At 46.3% G+C, this 25,506-nt stretch overlaps 4 protein-coding genes across 10 annotated transcripts in view; 3 read left to right on the plus strand and 1 right to left on the minus strand.

The window, feature by feature from the left end:
* Positions 1 to 989: 989 nt before the first annotated feature.
* LOC109975248 (RNA-binding protein 39) lies at positions 990 to 11,785 on the plus strand. 5 transcript variants are annotated; one of them, XM_065955470.1, is made up of 15 exons: positions 1,034 to 1,128; positions 2,201 to 2,263; positions 3,735 to 3,799; positions 4,675 to 4,724; positions 5,546 to 5,716; positions 6,234 to 6,287; positions 6,375 to 6,492; positions 6,710 to 6,862; positions 7,185 to 7,322; positions 7,921 to 7,986; positions 9,093 to 9,297; positions 9,378 to 9,708; positions 10,941 to 11,046; positions 11,184 to 11,262; positions 11,345 to 11,785. In XM_065955470.1, exons 3-15 carry the CDS (start codon positions 3,794 to 3,796, stop codon positions 11,446 to 11,448), a joined length of 1,581 nt encoding a protein of 526 aa, XP_065811542.1. In that variant the 5' UTR covers positions 1,034 to 1,128; positions 2,201 to 2,263; positions 3,735 to 3,793; the 3' UTR covers positions 11,449 to 11,785. The 5 variants fall into 5 exon arrangements, with proteins under 5 accessions (XP_065811544.1, XP_065811540.1, XP_065811541.1 ...); XM_065955471.1 differs by having other exon boundaries at positions 1,037 to 1,128; positions 2,206 to 2,263; XM_065955468.1 differs by lacking the exon at positions 3,735 to 3,799 and having other exon boundaries at positions 991 to 1,128.
* A 333-nt stretch (positions 11,786 to 12,118) lies between these two features.
* LOC110006099 (pyruvate dehydrogenase [acetyl-transferring]-phosphatase 1, mitochondrial) lies at positions 12,119 to 16,517 on the minus strand. Of its 2 annotated transcripts, none has more exons than XM_020661329.3 (5): positions 16,326 to 16,517; positions 15,827 to 16,252; positions 15,261 to 15,361; positions 14,593 to 15,161; positions 12,119 to 13,149 (listed from the first exon to the last, which is right to left on the minus strand). In XM_020661329.3, exons 1-5 carry the CDS (start codon positions 16,515 to 16,517, stop codon positions 12,875 to 12,877), a joined length of 1,563 nt encoding a protein of 520 aa, XP_020516985.1. In that variant the 3' UTR covers positions 12,119 to 12,874. The 2 variants fall into 2 exon arrangements, with proteins under 2 accessions (XP_020516985.1, XP_020516984.1); XM_020661328.3 differs by having other exon boundaries at positions 14,593 to 15,164.
* Positions 16,518 to 16,633: 116 nt separating this feature from the next.
* On the plus strand, positions 16,634 to 20,461 carry LOC136179312 (tumor necrosis factor receptor superfamily member 10C-like). Of its 2 annotated transcripts, none has more exons than XM_065955474.1 (2): positions 16,634 to 16,774; positions 18,317 to 20,461. In XM_065955474.1, exon 2 carries the CDS (start codon positions 18,398 to 18,400, stop codon positions 18,920 to 18,922), a length of 525 nt encoding a protein of 174 aa, XP_065811546.1. In that variant the 5' UTR covers positions 16,634 to 16,774; positions 18,317 to 18,397; the 3' UTR covers positions 18,923 to 20,461. The 2 variants fall into 2 exon arrangements, with proteins under 2 accessions (XP_065811546.1, XP_065811545.1); XM_065955473.1 differs by lacking the exon at positions 16,634 to 16,774 and adding an exon at positions 17,215 to 17,354.
* Positions 20,462 to 21,346: 885 nt separating this feature from the next.
* isy1 (ISY1 splicing factor homolog) overlaps positions 21,347 to 25,506 on the plus strand; it is a 6,089-nt gene continuing 1,929 nt past the window's right edge. Inside the window, 11 exon segments of the mRNA XM_065955477.1 lie at positions 21,347 to 21,510; positions 22,139 to 22,161; positions 23,070 to 23,121; positions 23,272 to 23,284; positions 23,287 to 23,336; positions 23,591 to 23,633; positions 24,875 to 24,988; positions 25,091 to 25,207; positions 25,301 to 25,321; positions 25,324 to 25,394; positions 25,396 to 25,423. Coding sequence (XP_065811549.1) covers positions 21,508 to 21,510; positions 22,139 to 22,161; positions 23,070 to 23,121; positions 23,272 to 23,284; positions 23,287 to 23,336; positions 23,591 to 23,633; positions 24,875 to 24,988; positions 25,091 to 25,207; positions 25,301 to 25,321; positions 25,324 to 25,394; positions 25,396 to 25,423 — 535 coding nt within the window. The 5' untranslated portion in view covers positions 21,347 to 21,507.

Raw genomic sequence — 25,506 nt, forward strand, 5'->3', positions numbered from 1 at the left:
ACAGGGGGCGCCCAGCCTCCACAGGGGCCGCCAGCAAATGAGTGAGGCAGAAAAGTTGAAGATAAGAAGAAGAAATAGAAGGAAAAATGCGTTTAAATATCACTAAATATTATTTATCTAATATCATTGTCATGCTTTGATTTAGTTATGATCCAAAAGAAGTCATGAAAACACAACTATCACATATTTAAAAAGGCTCTATTTTCTTGCCTCCTGCTTGACCCGGCGCATCACAACACAGCTGCTCGTTACCTGCTCGTTGTGGAGGAGGAGGGCAGGTGACACTGACCACACCGATTAATATCACGTTTATAAATGACCGTGATGTAAACAACAACAACAACAACAACAACAACAAAGCCCTCAGGAGCCCAGGGACGAAAAAAATAAGAGGAGGACAAATGTGAAAAAGACACAGAGGTAACGTGCTGCACAGATCAATGATTTATCTGTTGTAGTGAAGATAGCTTGATAGTGGAAATGTGGTCGGATTGTCAGAGCAACGAGATCTCCTTTCCCTAAGTCCTTTATGAATTCTCCTAACATCTTTCCTTAACCTCATGACCTTCCCCGGGGTTAAGGTGAAGTGGATAGTGAAAGGAGATAGGAGGGACAATTCAAACACACCCACTGATTTTTTGCCCATATTAAGTCATAATTAATTAATACAATTATGAGATAAACAAATCAAAGTATGAGTTGGTAAGTGCGCATGTAGGCTACTCAAACTGGCATTGTGGTAAAAAAAACCAGAAAAGTTTCTGCATCCCCTCACTGGCCCAGCCATGTAAACGATATGCAGTCCTAAACAAGGTAACTCGTTCTGACTAATGTAGTAATTGTTCGATGCATGATAAATAATGATGTCTTTTAACTAAACACATTACATTACTGAAGATAAACTTTATTGATTCCCCTTAGGGGGACATTTCTTTGAAATAAACCACAGGCCTAGTTGATACTACTTTGTTATGATCTCGCGGAAGTTCTTTTCTCGCGAGATCACACGGTCTCGTCTGACTACGCCATTTAAAGTACTGCTTCCCTTCTCGAGGGCAACGTCTGAAGAGCGACCGTTTACCGGACAGAGTTCGTTGGATATTTCCCGTTGAACCGCTGTGAATACAGGTAAAAACTCCTCTTTAATTCCCGGTTACACCGACTGACTCGGTATGTAGGCGGTTAAGAGGCGGGAGTTACCGGGGTAACGAGGCCTGTCTGCCCGGCTACACCACTGACAGCATTGTTAGCTAGCAGCTAGCCGGTGACCGTTAACGGCTCAGGTGTGTATTCACAGGTGAATGATTGAAGACTGATCACTTCAGAGAACAGAACAGAATGACTTTATTGATCCTAAACTGGGAAGTTACAGCAGCAGGTTCTCCAAACACACAATATGAGTAAAAAACACAATGTAATATTAAATACAAAGTAAATAAGCACTGAAAATATCAAAACTAAGAATGTGAATATATACAACCAGGATTTAACTAAACATTACTAGTCTTTAAATATGAAAGATTAAATGTAAATGTGTAAAAACAGAGTAGTAAATGAACAGTATTGACATCAGTTAAAGTGCAGGAGTGTAGACATGTTATCAGCTGAAACTATTAAATATAATGACAAATGAAGTGAACTTGAGTGCAGTGATAAGTTGTAAACTTTGCATGTGCAGAACAGATGACAGTGTGGAGAGAGAGATATGATCATGATGACAGTTCTCTGCTCACATGAGGTGAGCTGTTGTACAGAGTTCTGGCCTTCGAGAAGAAGGATTTCTTGTATCTGTCCTTGTGACAGCAGAGTTGAATCAGTCTGTTGGAGAAGCTGCTCCGCTGTTTGTCCAGTAGGGTGTGCAGAGGGTGATCAGGATTATCCATAATGGATAACAGTTTGTTCAGAGTCCTCCTCTCTGTCACCACTACAAAAGAGTCCAGCTTGCAGCCTATCACAGAGCAGGCCTTCTTAATGAGTTTGTCCAGTCTCTTAGTGTCACCAGCTCCAGCAAATACCTGCAAACTGTCTGAATTACACAAAGCAATCACATTACTGTAGGGAAATGTTGACAACCAAATCAGATGTATGTTGAAAAAAAAAAAAAAAAAATGTTTCGATGGGATTTGACTTATAAGAATTGTTTAAAGGTTTTAAATTGAAGTGTCAAGACGAGCCTAATGAAATGTGTCTTTGTGTGCAGAGCAGCAGCAGTATGGCAGATGACCTGGACATCGAGGCGATGCTGGAGGCTCCGTACAGGAAGGTGAGAGTCAGATTGTCCTCTGTGTCGATGACACTGTCAGCCGGACTCTACTGCTCCAGGTCCTCGGATTGTAGCTGCTCAAATAGTTGTAAACAAATTCTTTACTACATTGAGTACTCTAAAGTATTTATTAGAGTCACCACATCCGCTTTAGTTTTTAAGGTGGACAAACTGAAGTGTGGTGACAACCTGTTACACAAATTACAACACTCTGAGGCTCGTCAATAAACGGCTCGCAGTGAGAGGAATAAAGGTTTTCTCCGGTGTTGACACTGGCCAAAGCTCAACATTTCAACACAGATGTGACTATTATTAATGCGACACTATCCCCACTTATTCATCATCACTGAACATGTGTTAAAGACCACAGGCAGACCTGATGGATCTTCAGAAACAGCTTTGGTCGATAAGCAGGTCCTGGTTCAGGAGGATTAACGTGCTCCTTCTCCTGAACTGTCTTTATAAGCGTCTTCTGTGACTCCACAACATCAACATATTATTTTTAAACTGTATCGTTTGCCTACTCTGATAAATGTAAACAATATAGAACCTGATGAGCAGAGCCGACATCAGTCCGTGTAGTCGGCTGTCCATTTACAAACTGTGAAGAGTCTTTGGAGCATCTCATCATCACAAAATGTTGGAAAAGCTACTGCTTTGTTCAGTATGATCATAGTAAGCAGATATACTGCTGATCTGTCTGTCTCTCATGCTCTATCCCTTACTCCCCCTTAAAGGATCTGATCTAGAGCCCGACTGATTAATCTGCAAGCCCATAATATCAGCATATCCAGTGACTTTGGGTTTTGATATTACTAGACGGTGACGCACGAACATGCGCACTTCCTTTCCAGTTTAGTGACCATCTTGTCTTCTTTATTTATCTTCTCTCAAATGTTTGATAACTGCATTTTAGTGATCAACACAATAAATGTTGAATATTTATCTATCTTTACAGATCTAACACGATCTAACAAATATATCGACAGTTATATCTGTATCTGGTTTTTGGGTTAGGGTTATATCCATATTGGCCCCAACAATCTCTAGAATATGGACCATGTCATATGAGAAGAACTTGATGAATTATAAAAAGTTGTAATTAAATCACTCCTGCATCAGAATGTTTCAAGACTAAATCGATGACTGTTAATTTCCTAATCAAAAGTAACGTTCCTGGGCCAGTGATCTTTAAAAACGGCAAATTTACCTTAACCACTGGTTCACACTAATCGACCCATTCAGGAAATGAAACGGAAATTTTATATTCCCAAAATTCTGAAATACACTTGAGCGAGGCTTTACTGCTCTCATATCTCTTAGAATATAATCAGTTTGCTGTCAAAGCAGACTGGAGGGCATTTCCTGTTTGTGAGCAGTAGAGTCAGGCTGACGACGACGATGATGATTATTATCATGGCATTCCTTTATAGACTGTCATGAATAAATGCCCATCTATCTCTCTTTGTAGACTTGCCTAACGATTTCTCACCTCTACTCCCCTGAATGCCAGTGTGATCTGTCACAAACATGAAGGTAGTAAAATGCCCCCATCATGCATTGCTGTTCTGTGGTCCCCATGGTAACATGACTGTGGCTCCCTTGGTTAATTTGTCACCTGGTTTTGGCCCAACCCCCCACCCCCACCCCTGATGTGGAGCAGCTGAGGATATTGGGAGATAAAGTGCTTGAGGGCATCAGAAAGAAGAGCAAAAAGAAGCGAAAAAGAAAATCACAAGAGGATCATAGAAAGGAGACCTCACACTGCATGGTTGCTAGCATCATAGTTAGCTTAGCATAAGGACCACTTGAGTGAGCTGAAGAGGGAAATAAAAACTCGGACGTTGAAAATCAGGGCTCAACAGAGGTGTGGTCACTGTCAGGATGAGGACAGTAACAGGGTGGGAGGGGCTTATCCAGGTGAGCTACAGGTGAGGTCTGTTAAAAGGAAGGTCACGTAAGTTGACACATGGAACATTCAGCAAACAGGACCCTGACCAGGTGAGGGAGCTTTGATTTAGAAGGGGGGTCCTTTGTTCTGGTTTTGGGCTGAGTTGAGTGACTAAGACTCCTGTCTGCTTCAGGGCCCTTCAGAGGAGTCCCAGCACCCAAAACCAGCACAGCATCCTCCCGGCTGAAGAAGAGCTGGACTGTGCAGTGTCTGTCTGCTGCTGGAGCTTCATCCACACTGACTCCCCACCCCCCACCCCACAAACAGAGTCTGGACTGCAGCCTGAGACTGACTGACTGCCCCAGACTGACCCCCTACCACCACAGAACAATGTGTATAAATGTGACTCATTAAATTGTGTTTATATTCTCTTTTGCCCCCTCCCTCCTCTCCCCTGTCCCCCCTCCCTGACACCTGAATGTTGCGCCCGCCTCCTCATGCTGTTCTCTGTCGACCTTAGGAGGACACCAAGAGCCACAGTCCCAATGGACAGGAGGACCGCAGCAAGAGGTAACACACCTGTCTGTCTGAGTGTCTCTCCACCTGTCTGTCTGGCTCCTGGTGACCAATGGGACTGCTTGTCCCTGCCAACTGCATTCCTGCTGATCTGTTGGAGAACCTTGGTGATGATACACGGTCACAGACACTTTTTAAGCTCACTTTACAGATTCTACCCCAACAACAGGTGGAATCTGGGGTCTGGATGTTAGTATGAGAAGTGGTCTGGTTCCCGTTTATTGTATGTTTGTAGTCCAAGCTGTGTTGGCCAATCACATCAGGAGGCATTGGTGTGTGTAGGGGAAACCGTCTGTATGGAGAGCAGAATTAAAAAATGTCTTGTATTTGCATCGTGTTAACTCTATAACTGGCAGGGACTGAGAATGTGTGTCTTATCTAATAGAGCACAGAAACAAACTTGTTACAACAGGGACGATAAAGGACCTTTATTTTCAGTAGTAGGAGGATTCCAGATGTTTCCCCTCGCTACATGTCAGAAATGTTGTTTCCTTTCTTACTCTTGCTGACTGAATGCCGACATGTTGTGTGTAATACCACACGGAGAAAGTAATATGTTGTGGTCGTTTGACACTGTGTGTAAAGGCTTCACTAGAACCACCGCCACAGTGATGTTGTCTCGCCCCTCTGTCACTACCTCCGAAGACATTACAGAGGGGGGATCACTTTGTCCCCCCCCAATAAACCTCTGAGACATGTGGGAAGTACATGTCACGCCTTGAACAGGCAGTCTGAACAGGGCTATTTGGTCGTTTCAATGGATGCAGGCTTTGGCATCCGGGCCGGGCTCTGATTGGCTGCTGTGTGTCCGACAGGAAGAAACGCAGCCGCAGCCGTGACAGGAGACGCAGCAAAAGTCGAGAAAGGAAGAAGAGCCGGAGTCGCGAGCGGAAACGCAGCCGCAGCAGAGACAAGCGAAGGAGTCGCAGCAGAGAGCGACACGGCAGCAGAGAGAGGGGCGGGCGCTACAGAGACCACCACAAACAGTGAGTCCTTCTGTTCTGACACCAAGAAACACATAAAGCCTGAAGAGCTGAGACAATAATATTCCACACAACATTTCCTTTTAAGACTTAAACTTCTGTCCAACAGACTAAACCAACCAAAGGTCATGTTCTCAGCAAATGTCAACAAAAATAAACCGCTGCAAGACTTCAAATGTAGATGTTTTGGATAAGGATAAACTTTATTGATCCCCCATGGGGGACATTTTTGAGTTACAACAGCTCAAGAAAACAGGTAGCAGGAATATGATTATTGAAAATAACAAGAAGTTAAAAATCAAACCTATTTTGATGTTTTTTAACTTTTAGCTATGGCAAATGTAACAGAAACATAAAGCAGGATGTCACAGAGGGATGTTGGGTCAGTATTAACTGGTCAAATTCCAATAAAAGCCAGTCTGCTATCTCATCAAAGGTCTAGTTCTCTCTGACACTGAGGTCAATATTGTCAATTCGAAGACTCTAGTTGTGAGTGCTCACTGTCGGTTTGTGTTTCCAGCCGTCGACGTTCAAAGAGTAAGAGTCCCTTGAAGAAGGAGAAGAGTCCCATCAGGTGAGAGTTTGTGACTAAAACATGAAATACGACAGCAGAAGATTCAGACATTTAAGACTAAATGGTTTTTTTTGTGTGCGCTCGCAGACTGCCGATAGACAACCTGTCTCCAGAGGAGCGTGATGCTCGGACGGTGTTTTGCATGCAGCTGGCAGCCAGGATACGACCTCGAGACCTGGAGGACTTCTTCTCTGCTGTGGGGAAGGTAAACACAGACTCTACCTGTGTAACCACTCTGTTTCAAACATCTAACCAGTGATTCTGAAAGCTTGGTTCAACTCCAAAACTCACTCAGTCATTCTAACTGCAGCGCCCTGTAACAGATCAGCACATTTTTAAAGTGTCCTTTAATGCACCACAGCACAGCAGAGCAATGTCGTGTTGGTTGTCGTGGTAACAGCTGCTGTGTTCTCTTTTTGCAGGTTCGAGATGTGCGGATGATCTCCGACAGGAACTCCCGCAGGTCAAAGGGCATCGCCTACATCGAGTTTATGGAGGCTACCTCCGTTCCTCTGGCCATCGGGCTGACGGGGCAAAGGCTGCTGGGAGTTCCGATCATCGTACAGGCCTCGCAGGTACACACACACACACACACACACACACACACACACACACACACACTAACACATTGAATAGATTAATTTAATGGAAAAGATCTCCTTAAACTCATCTATACAATCAGCTTTCATCACATCAGAAATCCTCTGCAGGGCTTGACTGTGTTTGTGTTTGTGTTTGTGCGCCCGTGTGTGTTTGTGTGGGTGTTTGTGTGTGTGTTTGTGTGGGTGTTTGTGTGTGTGTTTGTGTGGGTGTTTGTGTGTGTGTTTGTGTGGGTGTTTGTGTGTGTGTTTGTGCGCCCGTGTGTGTTTGTGCGCCCGTGTGTGTTTGTGTGTGCAGGCAGAGAAGAACCGAGCGGCAGCTGCAGCCAACAACTTGCAGAAAGGATCTTTGGGACCGATGAGGCTCTACGTCGGCTCGCTGCACTTCAACATCACAGAGGAGATGCTGAGAGGAATCTTTGAGCCGTTTGGACGGGTCAGACAAACAAATACAACACACAACTAAACACACACTTGACAACACACACATTATACACACTCTGTCCACTACAGGCAAACATTTTCAAATACTCTGGATGTCAATGTGCTGAATGATAAAACATCAGCTAGTCGACACCACATTTACAAGTCAAACTAATTATTTTTTTAATTCAGGCCCGCAATGTCTGTCAAATGTTTTCACTGAACTGTAATGCAGCCACCCACCACTAGCTGGGGCTGTAGCTCTGTTTAATGGGCCTGCTCTACAACCGGGATTTAAACAAGCACAGCTAATGGTTAGCATCTTGTCCAAGCAGAACAATTTGTCAGTATTTAGATCAAGAAAATTGAGGTTACGTTGTATGTAGGATGTGTCGGGTTAGAGCAGTTCATGATGGAGGACGTTAATCTGCAAGGACGACTGAAGCCTGGTGGTGCTAACACTGCTAACGTTAGCCACACTCAGCAAAGTAATTTGACATTGTTTACCCGCAGACGCTTTGATCATTCACTGTAACTTGTGTAACCACTGTATACACTGTTTATGTGTATGAACACACAGAGAATGAAAGTTTGGGATCTTTGTTCCACAGATTGAGAGCATCCAGCTGATGATGGACAGTGAGACAGGACGCTCCAAAGGCTACGGCTTCATCACTGTGAGTTTTCTCCTCGTCTCTGTTGTTATAAAGCTTTTCAGACTTAACATACATTAGATTTTTAATCTAATCTCCTTTATTTTACTGTTTGATAGTTTTTAGTACCACGGCACAGACAGATGTTTAAAATGTTATGACTCATCATAAATCATTACTACACCTGGGCAGCTTTGAATGGTTTGTGCAAAATCCTGTGGACTCAACAGATTCACCTGTCCACCTGAAGAAGAGACCTGTCTGTCTCTCTGACCTGTCTGCTGTCTGTCTCTCTGACCTGTCTGTCTGTCTCTCTGACCTGTGTGCTGTCTGTCTGTCTCTCTGACCTGTGTGCTGTCTGTCTGTCTCTCTGACCTGTCTGTCTGTCTCTCTGACCTGGGTGCTGTCTGTCTGTCTCTCTGACCTGTGTGCTGTCTGTCTGTCTCTCTGACCTGTGTGCTGTCTGTCTGTCTTTCTGACCTGTGTGCTGTCTGTCTGTCTCTCTGACCTGTGTGCTGTCTGTCTGTCTCTCTGACCTGTGTGCTGTCTGTCTGTCTCTGTGACCTGTGTGCTGTCTGTCTGTCTCTCTGACCTGTGTGCTGTCTGTCTCTCTGACCTGTGTGCTGTCTGTCTCTCTGACCTGTGTGCTGTCTGTCTGTCTCTCTGACCTGTGTGCTGTCTGTCTCTCTGACCTGTGTGCTGTCTGTCTGTCTCTCTGACCTGTGTGCTGTCTGTCTGTCTCTCTGACCTGTGTGCTGTCTGTCTGTCTCTCTGACCTGTGTGCTGTCTGTCTCTCTGACCTGTGTGCTGTCTGTCTCTGTGACCTGTGTGCTGTCTGTCTGTCTCTCTGACCTGTCTGTCTCTGACCTGTGTGCTGTCTGTCTGTCTCTCTGACCTGTGTGCTGTCTGTCTGTCTCTGTGACCTGTGTGCTGTCTGTCTGTCTCTCTGACCTGTCTGTCTCTGACCTGTGTGCTGTCTGTCTCTGTGACCTGTGTGCTGTCTGTCTCTGTGACCTGTGTGCTGTCTGTCTGTCTCTCTGACCTGTCTGTCTCTGTGACCTACCTGTGTGCTGTCTGTCTGTCTCTCTGACCTGTCTGTCTCTCTGACCTGTGTGCTGTCTGTCTGTCAGTTTTCTGATGCAGAGTGTGCTAAGAAAGCTCTGGATCAGCTGAACGGCTTCGAGCTGGCGGGTCGACCGATGAAGGTTGGTCATGTGACGGAGCGGACCGACGCCTCCACAGCTTCCTCTTTCCTCGACAACGACGAGCTCGAACGCACCGGCATCGACCTCGGGACCACAGGCCGACTGCAGCTGATGGCCCGACTCGCAGAGGGTGAGACATCCAGTCATCTGTCACAACCACCTGTATCATCTACCTGCACCCCCCCACACTGACTGTGTGTGTGTTTACAGGTACAGGTCTACAGATCCCTCCTGCTGCTCAGCAGGCTCTGCAGATGAGTGGAGCGATCGCTTTAGGAGCCATGGCTGCTGTTTCAGCTGCCATGAATCCAGCTCTCAACATGAACATGAACATGAATATGAACATGAACATGAACCCCATGAACTCCATGAACCCCATGAACCCCATGAACTCCATGAACCCCATGAACCCCATGAACTCCATGAACTCCATGAACTCCATGAACTCCATGAACTCCATGAACTCTGGTGCTATGAATCTTCCCTCTCAGCCGCTCGCCACACACTGCTTCCAGCTGTCGAACATGTTCAACCCCCACAGGTACACACACACACACACACACCTGTCTCCTGTCTGTCAGTCTGTACACTTTACTGTGTTTGCGCATGAATCTGCTGCTGCCATGCCAGAGCTGCAATTACATGAGCCAATAATCCAAAGAGCCAAAGAGATTTTTCAACAATTATGAATTTTGTCGACTTTAAAAATGGACCCGATGAGTGTTTGATTATCCTAACCCTGTTTTTCAAAGAAAGCAGTGAGTCATTTTGGCTGTTTGGGTTCGCTTCTGTCCGTCATTTCGACCTCTCGCCTGCCGCTTTGCATTGTGGGAAACAGTACGTGAGGGACACTGGTCTGATGCAGACTGTAGATTTTTCCAGAATCGATACCACATCCGGGTATTTTTGGCAAACTCAGGATCTCACATTTGTTCGCATACTGCATTTTGGGGCCAATCAGAGCAACCTACTAGTAAAGTTAGCGGTAAGGGGGAGCTGCTGGGGTCGGAACCTTCCTCAGTTAAAGACAACAAGTGGGCAGAGAGACTCACGGGCTGAGGGTCTGTACTTCAACGAGAGCTCAACTAGCGTACAGGTAGCTAGCAGGATTACAAACTCCACCTGGTGTAAAGAGCTGCAGAGAAACAGACTGTTGTGGACTCTGATGAACACGATGAAAATCATCACACAGGAAGACACTTTGAACCCACTTCCACTGTGGGAGACCCTCTGTCTTTGTCACAGATGCATCCGTCCTGGGTAATCAGAAAACAAGTGGTAAGCCTTGCTGCTCAGTGTGAATGCAGGACTTAGTGAGACCCGGTCTCTCAGACCACATACAGAGGTGGTCGGGGTGATGACTTCTGAGCCTGTGTGTCCTGGGCAGCTTTAAGGACCGCCCCCCTCAGCTGACATTATCTGTGGTAGTCTGCCAGTAACCAATCAGAGACCTGGTTGAATAAATCTGCACCCACACACCTTCAGCCTCGTCAAACAGAAGGACTATTGAGGCTCTTAAGAGGCGGGCGAGTGAGGAGGTCTGATCACAAGTCGCTGCTGGAGATGCAAAGTGTGAACGGCCGTAATGAAAGTGCTGTCCACTTTTTCATCCAATCACACGGTTACAAACGGGGAGAAAGTAGAAGTGACAGAGCGATTTGTGTGGATCAGCTACAGACTTAAGTTTACCTTAATGTGTTGACGGAACTGAAATGCATGCTGGGTAATGTGTGCGTGTGTGTGTTGATGTGCAGCTGTGTGTGTGTGTTTCAGTGAGGAGGCTCCTGGCTGGGACACGGACATCCAGCATGATGTCATCGAGGAGTGTAACAAACATGGAGGAGTCGTTCACATCTACGTCGACAGGAACTCTGCTGAGGTACATGTCACCCTCTGTTTCTGTGGCGTGCGTGTGCGCGTGCGTGCGTGCGTGCGTGCGTGCGTGCGTGCGTGTGTGCGTGTGTGTGCGTGTGTGACTTTTGAAGCATAATGACTTTGAACGCTGCTTGATTTCAGGGGAATGTTTACGTCAAGTGTCCGTCCATCCCGGCTGCAATGGCCGCCGTCAACTCTCTACACGGAAGATACTTTGCTGGTAAGAATACCTGTCACATGACACCTTCTATGTGCTGTGAACCAATCAGAGAGTAGCTCTGACGTCTCACCTGTCTTTTCAGGTAAAATGATCACAGCGGCGTACGTTCCTCTGCCCACCTATCATAACCTGTTCCCAGAAGCCGCCACCTCTATCCAGCTGCTGGCCCCGCCCCCGAGACGATGACTCAACAACACTGCCCTCTGATTGGACACTGAGCCTCTTTTTTTAATCCTCCCCTCCAATTGGTCGACAGACTTGTCAGTTTCACTTTGGGCTCTCCGGTGTCAGAACAGCGTGGGATGATGTTTGTTTTTCCATTCTGTTTGCTTCCTAATGTTCGTTCTAAATACCATTTCTGGACGTGGCCTGTTTTCAGTATCGTCCAATGATTGAGCTCCGTGAGCTGTGATGAGGCCGGCCAATGATGGCGGTGGATTCAGCTGATTGGTTGGTATTACAATGTTTTCTAATCAAGAGTTTGATTTTGTAAAGTCGTTGATTAAATTTTATTTTGAAGTCACTCGGCTGCTGTGTCTTCTTCTGGTGTGTGTGTGTGTGTGTGTGTGTGTGTGTGTGTGTGTGTGTGTGTGTGTGTGTGTGTGTGTGTGTGTGTGTGTGTGTGTGTGTGTGTGTGTGTGTGTGTGTGTGTGTGTGTGTGTGTGTGTGTGTGTGTGTGTGTGTGTGTGTGTGTGTGTGTGTGTGTGTGTGTGTGTGTGTGTGTGTGTGTGTGTGTGTGTGTGTGTGTGTGTGTGTGTGTGTGTGTGTGTGTGTGTGTGTGTGTGTGTGTGTGTGTGTGTGTGTGTGTGTGTGTGTGTGTGTGTGTGTGTGTGTGTGTAAAAAAATCAGGCTGAGGTTTCATTGTTTTGGAATACATGTTTATAACTTCATTTAAACAGCAGAGCGCCAAGAAGGTAAAAAAAAAAAAAACACAATGTCTTCCATAACCTGATAGGAACAGACATATTTTAAATGTATTAACCGATGACTAAATTAATTGTTAAAATGTACGGAAGCCCATAGAGGACAAACATCCTTATATTTCTTGTATATCTCGACATATATGTTGCTATCGTGTAGAGTTTTAGTCAAGACCACACTGACCAGAGACAAAGACCAGGGCTAGACCATGAAATGTAGGGGTTGAAACCGAGACCATAAATATCACTGAAAAATCCTCATCTTGTGTGCAGGGGGCGTGTCACTTAGACGGTAACACCCAGTGGTGTAGTGCAGCGTATTCTCGCTTCTAAATCTCCTCTGATTCACAGCATGGATTCAGTAGTTTACTGTACCTCTTCTTCGTCTTGACTGACCAAGACCAATTTTGAGCCCTACAAAACTGCTATCTTGAATAAAAACAGATATTTTAAGTTGATGTGATAAGTTATTTTCTCGAGGTCTTAAAGTAACGCAGGAACCCGGCCTTACTGTCCTGAGACAAAAAAGTTGAGAACGTGAGAAATAAATAAAATCACAGGTAAGAAGTCTGGATGTGTGTCCACTTTGGGCCACCGTTAAAGAGACAAACAGCAGGAGGAGAAAATGTAACACAGTTTAGAGTAAAAAACAGTTTCTCATCAGTCACCTGGCGGGTTAACACACAAGCTCCTTAAAGGTCGACCTCGTTCAGCTGGATGACGGTGATGGTGATGTCATCACGGTACCTCCTGGCCAGATCTGTGGGCAGACTCAGCATCTTGGCCAGACGGTTTGGAGCCACCGATCCGTACCCGTCATCCCCCAGGGCGTGGCGGAGCAGGTGGGTGGTGGCGTTCTGGTCCTCCAGTACAGACAGAACCCGCCCCTTCCTCTCCAACAGGAGGCGCTGCAGGCCGCCCAGTGTTGTTCCAGCGCCGGGAATTATGGGTGCTTGCTGTTGAAGACCTGATCGTCAAACAAAAAAAAAACGTTCTTAGTTATCAGACTGAGACCTGGTCCTGATCCTAGCTAACAGGTCATCAGACTGAGACCTGGTACTGATCCTAGCTAATAGGTCATCAGACTGAGACCTGGTCCTGATCCTAACTAACAGGTCTTCAGACTGGTACCTGGTCCTGATCCTAGCTAATAGGTCATCAGACTGAGACCTGGTCCTGATCCTAGCTAACAGGTCATCAGACCGAGACCTGGTCCTGATCCTAGCTAACAGGTCTTCAGACCGAGACCTGGTACTGATCCTAGCTAACAGGTTATCAGACTGAGACCTGGTACTGATCCTAGCTAACAGGTCATCAGACTGAGACCTGGTACTGATCCTAACAGGTCATCAGACTGAGACCTGGTACTGATCCTAACAGGTCTTCAGACTGGGACCTGGTACTGATCCTAACAGGTCATCAGACCGAGACCTGGTACTGATCCTAGCTAACAGGTCATCAGACCGGGACCTGGTACTGATCCTAACAGGTCATCAGACTGAGACCTGGTACTGATCCTAACAGGTCATCAGACTGAGACCTGGTACTGATCCTAGCTAACAGGTCATCAGACTGAGACCTGGTACTGATCCTAACAGGTCATCAGACTGAGACCTGGTACTGATCCTAACAGGTCATCAGACTGGGACCTGGTACTGATCCTAGCTAACAGGTCATCACACTGAGACCTGGTCCTGATCCTAGCTAACAGGTCGTCAGACTGAGACCTGGTCCTGATCCTAGCTAACAGGTCTTCAGACTGAGACCTGGTCCTGATCCTAGCTAACAGGTCATCACACTGAGACCTGGTCCTGATCCTAGCTAACAGGTCGTCAGACTGAGACCTGGTCCTGATCCTAGCTAACAGGTCTTCAGACTGAGACCTGGTCCTGATCCTAGCTAACAGGTCATCAGACTGAGACCTGGTACTGATCCTAGCTAACAGGTCATCAGACTGAGACCTGGTACTGATCCTAGCTAACAGGTCATCAGACTGAGACCTGGTACTGATCCTAACAGGTCATCAAACTGGGACCTGGTACTGATCCTAGCTAACAGGTCATCAGACCGAGACCTGGTCCTGATCCTAGCTAACAGGTCATCAGACTGAGACCTGGTACTGATCCTAACAGGTCATCAAACTGGGACCTGGTACTGATCCTAGCTAACAGGTCATCAGACCGAGACCTGGTCCTGATCCTAGCTAACAGGTCATCAGACTGAGACCTGGTACTGATCCTAGCTAACAGGTCATCAGACCGAGACCTGGTCCTGATCCTAGCTAACAGGTCATGAGATTGAGACCTGGTACTGATCCTAACAGGTCATCAGACTGAGACCTGGTCCTTATCCTAGCTAACAGGTCATCAGACCGGGACCTGGTACTGATCTCTAACCTTTGACCTCTGACCTGTCAGCTGTTCTCCCACCAGCTCCACCACGGTCTGTCGGTGCATCAGCTCCCAGAGTCCGTCAGTCGCCAGGACCAGAAACTTGTCGGAGGGTCTGATTCTGTGTCGGGTGACCTCAGGTTGGGCGCTCAGGTAGGGCGGGGTCAGGTAATGCAGGGTGGAAGTCCGGACCGCCTCACTGACCACCGACATCAAGTCCGGTCGGGTTTCATAAACCCGGTTCAACGTCTCTGCGCTCCATTTGAAGCGGACGTCACCGAATGCCCTGAACGGCAGCAGCAGACCCAGCAGGCGGTCGTGACGGACCACCGTCCTCCACTCCGATGGCGGATGTTCTCCCAGAATCCTTTGCAGCTCATCCGGGTTCTGTGCATTATGGTCATTGCTGAGGCTGACCGCCGACCAGCTCCCGTCTGACTCCTGGACGCCGAGGACGGCCCGGCTGTCTCCCAGGTTGGCCACGTGCAGGACGCCATTGGAGATGTGGGTGACACAGGCCGTGCAGCCTGACAGCGCCACGCGGAGCGGTGAGGACACAGACAGTCCCTCCCCGGGAAGAGACAAACGCCTGCTGATGAGGAAAGACAAATAACCACATGACTCACCTTTGAACTCTTGAGATCTTTCTGAGTTACACATGATCTTTAACTTTGAACAGAATGAGGACCTGGGTGAGGACATGGACAGGTGGACTTGGGCCTCCACAGAAATGTCGTAGTCAAGACGACGAAAAGCGTTGACCAGCGCCGACGTCACCCTCCCACAATCCTGCAGCCAATCAGAGCAGAGGAGATTTTAACTACTTTTATTTCATAATTACCATTTTAAAAAGTGAAGATTGAAGATTTCTTCAAACTTTGAAACATGAAACTAAAATCTAGACGCTGAAATGTTTGAAACCTCCAAACGAAACCAACATGCATGTGCAGTTCCTCAAACGGCCACTAGAGGCGGACTTCAAAAGTGAGTCGATCCCCATAGATCCCCATGTTAAAATCCCTAACCGTATAAACAATGGTTGTGACGTCACACACTGGATACTCGACTGCGTAATTGAAGCCTCAAGATCACCATCTGGTCACCGCCATGTTGGATTTCTGGAGACAGAAGTGACTTGGTAGGGCTGTAAACGACTTGTTTTACCACTTTAGTCTAGTCTGCAAGTCCCCGTCGGACCACATGGTTCCTCATAACCATTTACTGTTTTTCTACCACATGTCTGAACCTGTTTACCTCCTCCGGCTCCGCCTCCTCCTCTTCCTCTTCATCCTCGTCCTCCAGACGCTCCTGCCAGTAGTGTCGGAGGCTGTGGAAGAAGCTCGCTCCTCCGTCGGGATGATCCTGGGGGTATTTGTGCCACTCCAGCAGCGGCGGTACGGCCCGTTCCTCTTCCACGGCCTGTTCGAGCTCGGCCAGTGTCCTCAGTGGCAGCGTTGCCACGGCGATGTAATAGAGGAGTCTCTGACTGACAGCGTGAGCGCACGCTGGACCAGCGTGACCGTCAAACACGCCAAAGAGCACACCGCCGCGGCCTGGAAGGCAGGTGGCGCTGCTCCGACGGTCCTCGCCAGGGTGGTTGGATGGCAACATGTTACTATGGAAACCAAGAACCCCATGGGATGCGGGGCCTCGGGGGAGGGTGTGGCTATACTCGTTGGCCTGGCAACAGAAGACAGTCAGTCAGATCAGATCTTTGAGCTTTTTTTTTTTTTACCTTTAAAAAGAATCTCACCTTTAGGATGCGGCTGATCTGAGCTGGACTCATTGGTCCCACCTCCTGCTCTGCCCTGTACTTCCTGCTCCCACTGCCTGCTGGGTAATGGAGTCTGGGGAGCTCAGGGGGCGGCGCAGAGGAGGAGAGATAGCAGCACTGATGAAGCTCAAACCTGCAACGACCAGTGAGGGCTCCTGTCCGTCCCAGCATGGCTGCTCACCTGGAGAACCAGCAGGAGAACCAGCAGTAGAACCAGCAGGAGAACCACCAGGAGAACCAGCAGGAGAACCAGCAGAAGAACCAGAAAAACCAGCAGGAGAACCAGCAGGAGAACCAGCAGGAGAACCAGCAGGAGAACCAGCAGGAACGGTCTCACCTGTGCACTTTGCTCAGTCGTCACATGGAAACGTTTTTGTCCTGAAACAGAGAACAGCTGATTCATGTTTCCCTCCACGTTTAGGCTTTGAGTAAGTCATTAACAAGTTAATGAAGTGAAAAACTCACCGAGTGTTTGTTGAGGTGTTTTCTTTCCCTCGTTACCTGTTTGATTAAATCCTCAGGCAGGTAAAAAGTGGGCAAACTTCCCTTCCCCTCGACAGATCGTCTCTTTCCACAGAGGTCATGACCTCTTCATGTCAGGTGTGCAGTTGAAGGTTGTTTATGCTTTTCCGTCAGTCTGTGACCTTTGACCGCTTCATAACTCAGTCAGTAATCAGTAATCCATAAACCTGGAGCGGCTCCCTGTGAAGCCCCGCCCCCCTTCTCTGTGACTGAACTCAGTCAAGCTGTGAAACTCTGAGAGGAAGAAAGAAGCTGTTTGAGGAGGTTTTAAGTCCACCCCCCACATGGCCGTTTTGGACGCCCCTTGGTTTGCCAGATATGAGAGCAGTTATCAGGGCACGATCATCGCGCTCCTCCTCTCTAGTCCGTTTCAGACCGCCGTTTCAAACCGTGTTATTAACACCCTGAGACGTGTCGCCTTCAGTCTAAATGTCCGGGAGCAGCAGGGGAGAACAGCTGTGTGTGTGCGCACGTCTGAATGTGTGTGTAAGTGAATCTCCTGGTGTGTTGTGCTTCTGCAACTCTGAACGACTGGGACGCCAATATTACGCCGTCAAAGACGTGATGACAGCTGAGCTTAGCAATCTGAAAATGGCGGCTGTCTGTCCCTCTTCACACTGCTCCTCCTCTGATGTGATGGAAACCCAAAACCGCCAGAATAACTAAATACACATCTGTGTGTACTTATCTGTGTTTTATGTCATTTCTCATGAACACGTTTTGCAGCTGAATGTTAATAAAAGTGCCTGTGTGACATTTGGTCCATGTGGGTTTGACTTATAACTGACTTTGTGTTTGTTATTTCTTTACAGAAGAAGTATCGAGATATACATCGTGCATCGCCATTTAGAAACAACATTTTAAGATATGAGTTGTGTCAGTGTCAGCGACATCTTTGGGTACTCGCTCATATCTCTCCAAGGACAGCAAACATTTTTATAATTGTTGTTTTTGTAATTGTTGTTGTTATTATAATTATCTTTGAAGTTGTTGACGTAGTTATCATTTTTATTACACCAAAACGTTTTGTTGTTATCCATTTGTAAAGATCTTTGACATTTCCCACGGTACCTGAAGGCAGCAGAACTTGCGCGTTCCAGTGTGTGTGTGTGTGTGTGTGTGTGTGTGTGTGTGTGTGTGTGTGTGTGTGTGTGTGTGTGTGTGTGTGTGTGTGTGTGTGTGTGTGTGTGTGTGTGTGTGTGTGTGTGTGTGTGTGTGTGTGTGTGTGTGTGTGTGTGTGTGTGTGTGTGTGTGTGTGTGTGTGTGTGTGTGTGAGAGAGAGAGTGAGAGAGTGAGAGAGTGAGAGAGTGAGAGAGTGAGAGAGTGAGAGAGTGAGTGAGTGAGTGAGTGAGTGAGTGCAAACAAACAAACAAACAAACAAACAGGTCCGGGGTCTGAGGTGAGTTTCACGCTCCGGTCAATAATCCGACCTTTTCTCCCCACAACAGGCTCCCCGCCGCCGGGCTGCTGTGTCACTCTGCCCCGCTGTGAATCATCCCCCCTGCAGGAGCAGATGTGGGACGCCATCGATGGGACTCCAGCGCCCCCTGCAGGAACAGACGAGTACGCCATCGATGGGACTCCAGCGCCCCCTGCAGGAACAGATGGGGACGCCATTGATGGGACTCCAGCGCCCCCTGCAGGAACAGACGGGGGACGCCATCGATGGGACTCCAGCGCCCCCTGCAGGAACAGATGGGTACGTCATCGATGGGACTCCAGCGCCCCCTGCAGGAACAGATGGGTACGTCATCGATGGGACTCCAGCGCCCCCTGTAGGGACAGACGTGGGACGCCATCGATGGGACTCCAGCGCCCCCTGCAGGAACAGACGTGGGACGCCATCGATGGGACTCCAGCGCCCCCTGCAGGAACAGACGGGGGACGCCATCGATGGGACTCCAGCGCCCCCTGCAGGGACAGATGGAGATGCCATCGATGGGACTCCAGCGCCCCCTGCAGGAACAGACGGGTACGCCATCGATGGGACTCCAGCGCCCCCTGCAGGAACAGACGGGGACCGCCATCGATGGAACGAAGGTTTTGGCTCTTAAACTACCTGCCCACCTCCGACATTCAGGACAAATCTTGGCTGTCCGCAGCATCGTCTGTCAAATGGAGAAAATCTCCCGCTGTTAGAGACGTGTGTGAAAAAGCAGGCAGATTTTGACTTAAGTGACATCACTCGAGGCTCTCTCAGACTTCACACAGCTTCTTTTGGAGATACTTAGGGCTTAATTCTAAAAAAATCCAGAAGTCTGTAACACCTGAAAACACGCTGACTCAGGGATTACACTCTACAGCAGGGGTGGGCGACTGGCAGCCCGGGGGCCACATGCTATAACTGTGGGAATAATAATAATAATAATAAACCCTTTTTTATTATTACATTATTATTAACTACAGGTAAACTTCTATGATTGGCTGAGTGATGTTTCAGGTAAACTGATGCTAACAGTAATGCCACAGGTGTGTTGATACAGCCACAGGTGAGCACGTATCGTTACCTCAATGATGACGACTATAACGAGTAGTCGAGTAATCGTAGCCATGGTTAGTTCTGCTCAGTGTTTTTTCTACTTGCTGGTTTCACAGTGAAACCAGTTTGACCAGTGTTAGCAGTGTTAGCAGTGTTAGCACCAGCTGTGTTTCTGCAGGTGTGGGGAGATCGGCCACGTGGCGGTGCACTGCAGCAAGGCGTCCGAGCTGAACTGCTACAACTGCGGGAAGTCAGGTCACCTGGCCAAGGAGTGCACCATCGAGGCCACCGCCTGAACCCAGACCGTGACCTCGCTCTCTTTTATCTCTTCTTTCTTTCTCTTTACTCGGTCCCTGCTATCCTCCTCTTCTCATTGGTCTGCGGTCCTGTCAGTCAGACTCACAGCAGCTAATCAGAGCAGACGGAGGAACACAGAAGGGAGCGGACACGATAAAACAAAAACAACTTTCTTCTTAGTTTGAAAAAGAAAGGGAACACATTTGTGATTGTAGTTTGATAGCAGTGTCTTTGTTTATAATCCTTTCTGCCCAGCCGATTGGCTGAGACAGTAGAGTGATATAAGTTAAGCCCCTCCTCACAGTTCTAAAGTGGGCGGGGCTTAAACAGAGGGGGAAAAGTGACGGAAGTTTCTTTCTTCCAACGTGGTGATTAAAACTTTACTTTCTTTTTCTGGACAAAACAAAGTTCCTCTGACAGAAACGTGATTGGCTCCGACTCCAGCAAACAGCCAATCACCTCGCAGGTCTGACCACAGCAACGCAACATGGAGAAGAAAGAGCCAATCAGAGCGCGTCACACAGACGATAAAAGGAACATTAATTTGAACTATTTAAGAGTTGCTCTTTGTTGCTGTTTGGACCTCACGGAGCGACTTCCCGACGGAGACAAATCACCACGACGACAACGTTAAAACACGTTTTAAAGAAATGATTTTAAGTTTGGACCGAAGAGAATGTTTTCACACTAAAAAAATCCAAATGTTATTTTTGTACAATAAATCACTTTAGAGCTACTATAAAAATGTCATTCGGTTGTACTGCAGCCTGTAAGTTTTATCTGACAATAAAAACACGGAGGAGGATGAAGAGACAAACTTCTGTCTGTTCCATTTATTTCACAACAACACAGAAAAAGTTCAGAAATGTTTTATTCAACAGGTTGATCACAAACAAGTCATCAACAATAAGCTGGAGAGGTGCCAGGTTACTTCCGGAGCACTGCTGAGGTTCCCTTGAGCAAGCTCAGGAGGGCAGCCCCCTCACTCTGACTTCTCTCCATTAGTGCATGTCCACAGAGTCCTGTTTGTGCATGTGAGATATCTATTAATATATAATAATAGATATTAATAGATATATATTAATATATAATAATGATATATATATATTAATATATATTATTATATATTAATAGAGATATATATTAATATATAATAATGATATATATATTAATATATATTATTATATATTAATATATAATAATGATATATATATTAATATATATTATTATATATTAATATATAATAATAGATATTAATAGATATATATTAATATATAATAATGATATATATATTAATATATATTATTATATATTAATAGAGATATATATTAATATATAATAATGATATATATATTAATATATATTATTATATATTAATATATAATAATGATATATATATTAATATATATTATTATATATTAATATATAATAATGATATATATATTAATATATATTATTATATATTAATATATAATAATATATATTAATAGAGATATATATTAATATATAATAATGATATATATATTAATATATATTATTATATATTAATATATAATAATATATATATATTATTATATATTAATATATAATAAAAATAAAATAATAAAATGTAGGTCCACGTTTTCACAAAACACATGTACTGTGTATGTAGTCACATTCACACTGTCACATTCGTGTGAATAGAAAATAGCGCCTGACGTCATCTCCTCCAGCAGGGGCGGTAATGAGCCAATTAAGATCCCGCGAAGAAGAAACAGGAAGAACTCGGTAAGCCCTTCCGGTTGGGGTCGGCGTGTGTTGGTGGTGTTTCTCCGGTTCACTGGATTCTTCTTGTTAATAAGAAGTTTGAGCTCTTCAGCAGAGATGGTGAGCAGCGCTTTACACAACACACACACACACACACACACCCAACAGAGACACACACACACACACACTTTAATCTGACTTCATGAAACACGAGGAAACAGCTAGTTAGCATCATGCTTTAATATTAGCTTGAGTTTAGCTTGTTAGCTCAACCCGCCGTTTCTCCATGTTTAAAACATAATAATCATAATAATAATAATAATAATAATAATAATAATAATTATAATAATCATCATAATCATAATAATAATCATAATAATAAACACACACACACACACACAACAGAGACACAGAGACACACACACACACACACACACACACACACACACACACACACACACACACACACACACACACACACACACACACACACACACAGAGTCCGGTGTGGGCTCCCTGAAGCTCTCACGAGTTTACTTTAATTCAGAGCTCAAATGTTTTAAACTGTATTTTAATGTTTTTTAATACAGAGAAAAGATCCATAAATATATAATATATATATTTATATATATATATATATATATTATATATATTTATATATATATATATAAATATATAATATATATATTTATATATATATAACTGTAGTTTGAATTTATATTAAAACCCTGTTTCTGTTCTTTGACAGGCGAGAAACGCAGAGAAGGCCATGTAAGTACTGTGTGTGTATTTGATGTTTCATTATGTACTCACTGTACATATTGTGCCTTAACGTGTACATATGAATTCTTAGTGAGACTCTGTTCTGTTTTTATTAGAGATGCACAAACTGGTAAAATCAGGGCTGACCCCGATGTTTGTTAGACTCCCACAACACCAACATGAAAACAATGATGTTCAACAGGTGACTTCATCATCTGCTAATAAAAACCCCTCTTCTCTGAATCAGGACTGAGGTGTCAGCTTTAAATTGATTTGGCAAAAACAAACAAACATCGGCTACCGACGTTGGATCCATCCGTCGCCGATATCTGTCGATAAAGATGTTGAATCGACTCGTTTTTCATCGACAAACATGAGAGAAAAAGATGTCATGAAACAAACGTCGGAGCGGGCCTGATTTTCCTAATCGTGCATTTCTAGAGATTATTGATAATGAACTCATTGCTCAGTTATTATGGCATTATAGCCAACAACAGATAGTTACGTCTGAATGTCATGGAGGTGTAATGGGGGACAAAGTGTAGTAACAGCAGAGGCGTTACAGAGGAGAGACAGGATCAGCGCTGCCCACAGAGTGTGCATGACTGTGTGTGTGTGTGTGTGTGTGTGTGTGTGTGTGTGTGTGTGTGTGTGTGTGTGTGTGTGTGTGTGTGTGTGTGTGTGTGTGTGTTGTGTGTGTGTGTGTTGTGTGTGTGTGTGTGTGTGTGTGTGTCAGTGTGTGTGTGTGTGTGTGTGTGTGTGTGTGTGTGTGTGTGTGTGTGTGTGAGACGGCTGAGCTTAGTTACGGCGCCTCTGCTGAAAAAGCCGTGTGAACAGAGCGATAGTTCCTCGTGTCTGTCAGAAACACGTCAGCATGTTTTCTGTCTCTCACTCTGCTCCTCTGTCGTGGCTCTCAGGACGGCTCTGGCCCGGTTCAGACAGGCTCAGCTGGAGGAGGGAAAAGTCAAGGTCAGCAAAACAACAGAATCATAAGTGTTCTTTAAGATGAACTCTATCTACTGGTCAGTTTTGATCTAAGTCTGTTCTGTCTGTCTCTCACCTGTCTGTCTCTCACCTGTCTGTCTCTCACCTGTCTGTCTCTCACCTGTCTGTCTGCAGGAAAGGAGACCGTTCCTGCCTCAGAGTGCAGTGAACTCCCCAAAGCGGAGAAATGGAGACGACAGGTAAAACCTCAACTTCACTTCCTTTAGAATTAGCCTCATTACCTGGTGTGTAGTTGTTGTGTGTCATTGTGTGTAGTTGTTGTTGTGTAGTTGTTGTGTGAGTGCGTCATACCGATTGAAGTAGAAACCTCCAGTGTGTGAAAAAACAACAACACTGCAGTTCCTTGAGTGTCCACTAGAGGCCGAAATGAAAAGCTTAAGAATCCACTGAAGGTCATAACGTCGGAATCCCAAAAAGTTTGTTTGTGTTTCAGATCATCAGCGAGGTCTCAAAGAAAGTGGCTCAGATCCAGAACGGTGAGTACTCGACTGACTCACCTGAAACCTGAACAGACCTGAAGAGTCACAGGGAACATATGAGACCGAGTCTGGAACCAGATCCAGCAGGACCCCCTCTCTCTCTCTCTCTCTCTCTCTCTCTCCCCTGTCTCTCTCTCTCTCTGACTCTCTCTGTCTCTCTCTCTCTCTCTCTCTCTGACTCTCTCTGTCTCTCTCTCTCTCTCTCTCTCTCTCTCTCTCCCTGTCTCTCTCTCTCTCTGACTCTCTCTGTCTCTCTCTCTCTCTCTCTCTGTCTCTCTCTGTCTCTCTCTCTGTCTCTCTCCCTCTCTCTCTCTCTCTCTCTCTCTCTCTCTCTGTCTCTCTCTCTCTCTGTCTCTCTCTCTCTCTGTCTCTCTCTGTCTCTCTCTCTGTCTCTCTCCCTCTCTCTCTCTCTCTCTCTCTCTCTCTCTCTCTCTCTCTCTCTCTCTCTCTGTCTCTCTCTCTCTCTGACTCTCTCTGTCTCTCTCTCTCTCTCTCTCTGTCTCTCTCTCTCTCTGTCTCTCTCTGTCTCTCTCTCTGTCTCTCTCTCTCTCTCTCTCTCTGACTCTCTCTGTCTCTCTCTCTCTCGTCTCTCTGACTCTCTCTGTCTCTCTCTCTCTCTGACTCTCTCTGTCTCTCTCTCTCTCTGTCTCTCTCTCTCTCTCTCTCTGTCTCTCTCTCTCTCTGTCTGTCCTCTCTCGCTCTGTCTCTCTCTCTCTCTGACTGTCTCTCTCTCTCTGTCTCTGTCTCTCTCTCTCTCTCTCTCTGTCTCTCTCTCTCTCTCTGTCTCTCTCTCTCTCTCTGTCTCTCTCTCTCTCTCTCTGTTACCTGTCTGTCTCCCCCCTCTCTCTCTTTCCCCCCTCTCTCTGTCTCTCTCTCTCTAACCTGTCTGTCTCTCTCTAACCTGTCTCTCCCTCTCTCTAACCTCTCTTTCTCTAACCTGTCTGTCTCTCTCTAACCTGTCTCTCTCTCTCTCTAACCTGTCTCTCTCTCTAACCTGTCTGTCTCTCTCTAACCTGTCTGTCTCTCTCTAACCTGTCTCTCTCTCACTCTCTAACCGGTCTCTCTCTCTCTAACCTGTCTGTCTGACTCTTACCTGTCTCTCTCTAACCTGTCTCTCTCTCTCTAACCTGTCTCTCTCTCACTCTCTAACCGGTCTCTCTCTCTCTAACCTGTCTCTCTCTCTCTAACCTGTCTGTCTGACTCTTACCTGTCTCTCTCTCTCACCTGTCTGTGTGCAGCTGGCCTCGGTGAGTTTAAGATTCGGGATCTGAACGATGAGATCAACAAGCTGCTCAGAGAGAAAGGTCACTGGGAGGTCAGGATCAAAGAACTGGGAAGGACCGGACTACGCGGTAAACAGCGCCCCCGAACCATTTGATGGACTACATGACCCCCCCCCGCCCCCTCACCCCCCCCACCCACCCACCCTGATTCATTGTGTGTGTGTTTCAGAGAGTGGGCCCCGAGGATGCTGGACCACGAGGGGAAGGAGGTTCCGGGTAATCGGGGGTATAAATACTTCGGAGCAGCCCGTGACCTTCCAGGAGTCCGAGAGCTGTTCGAGAAGGAGCGTACGTAAACTCTGTCTTCACTTCCTGTTTATATCCATATGTTTATCTCTGTGCCGTCGTCTGATTGGTCCTCTCTGATCATGTGACTCTCAGCTGCCCCGGCTCTGAGGAAGACGCGGGGGAGCTGATGAAGGAGGTGGACGCAGAATATTACGGCTACAGAGACGAAGACGACGGCGTGCTGCTGCCCTCTGGAGGCGCAGTACGAGAAACAAGGTAACGACAAAACACCTGAGCCTCTGACTCACGGTCAGGTACGTCGTAGTAGAGGTGGGCGATACGGGAAAAATATCATATCA

Source organism: Labrus bergylta, chromosome 5, assembly GCF_963930695.1.
Source record: "Labrus bergylta chromosome 5, fLabBer1.1, whole genome shotgun sequence".
NCBI lineage: Eukaryota > Metazoa > Chordata > Actinopteri > Labriformes > Labridae > Labrus > Labrus bergylta.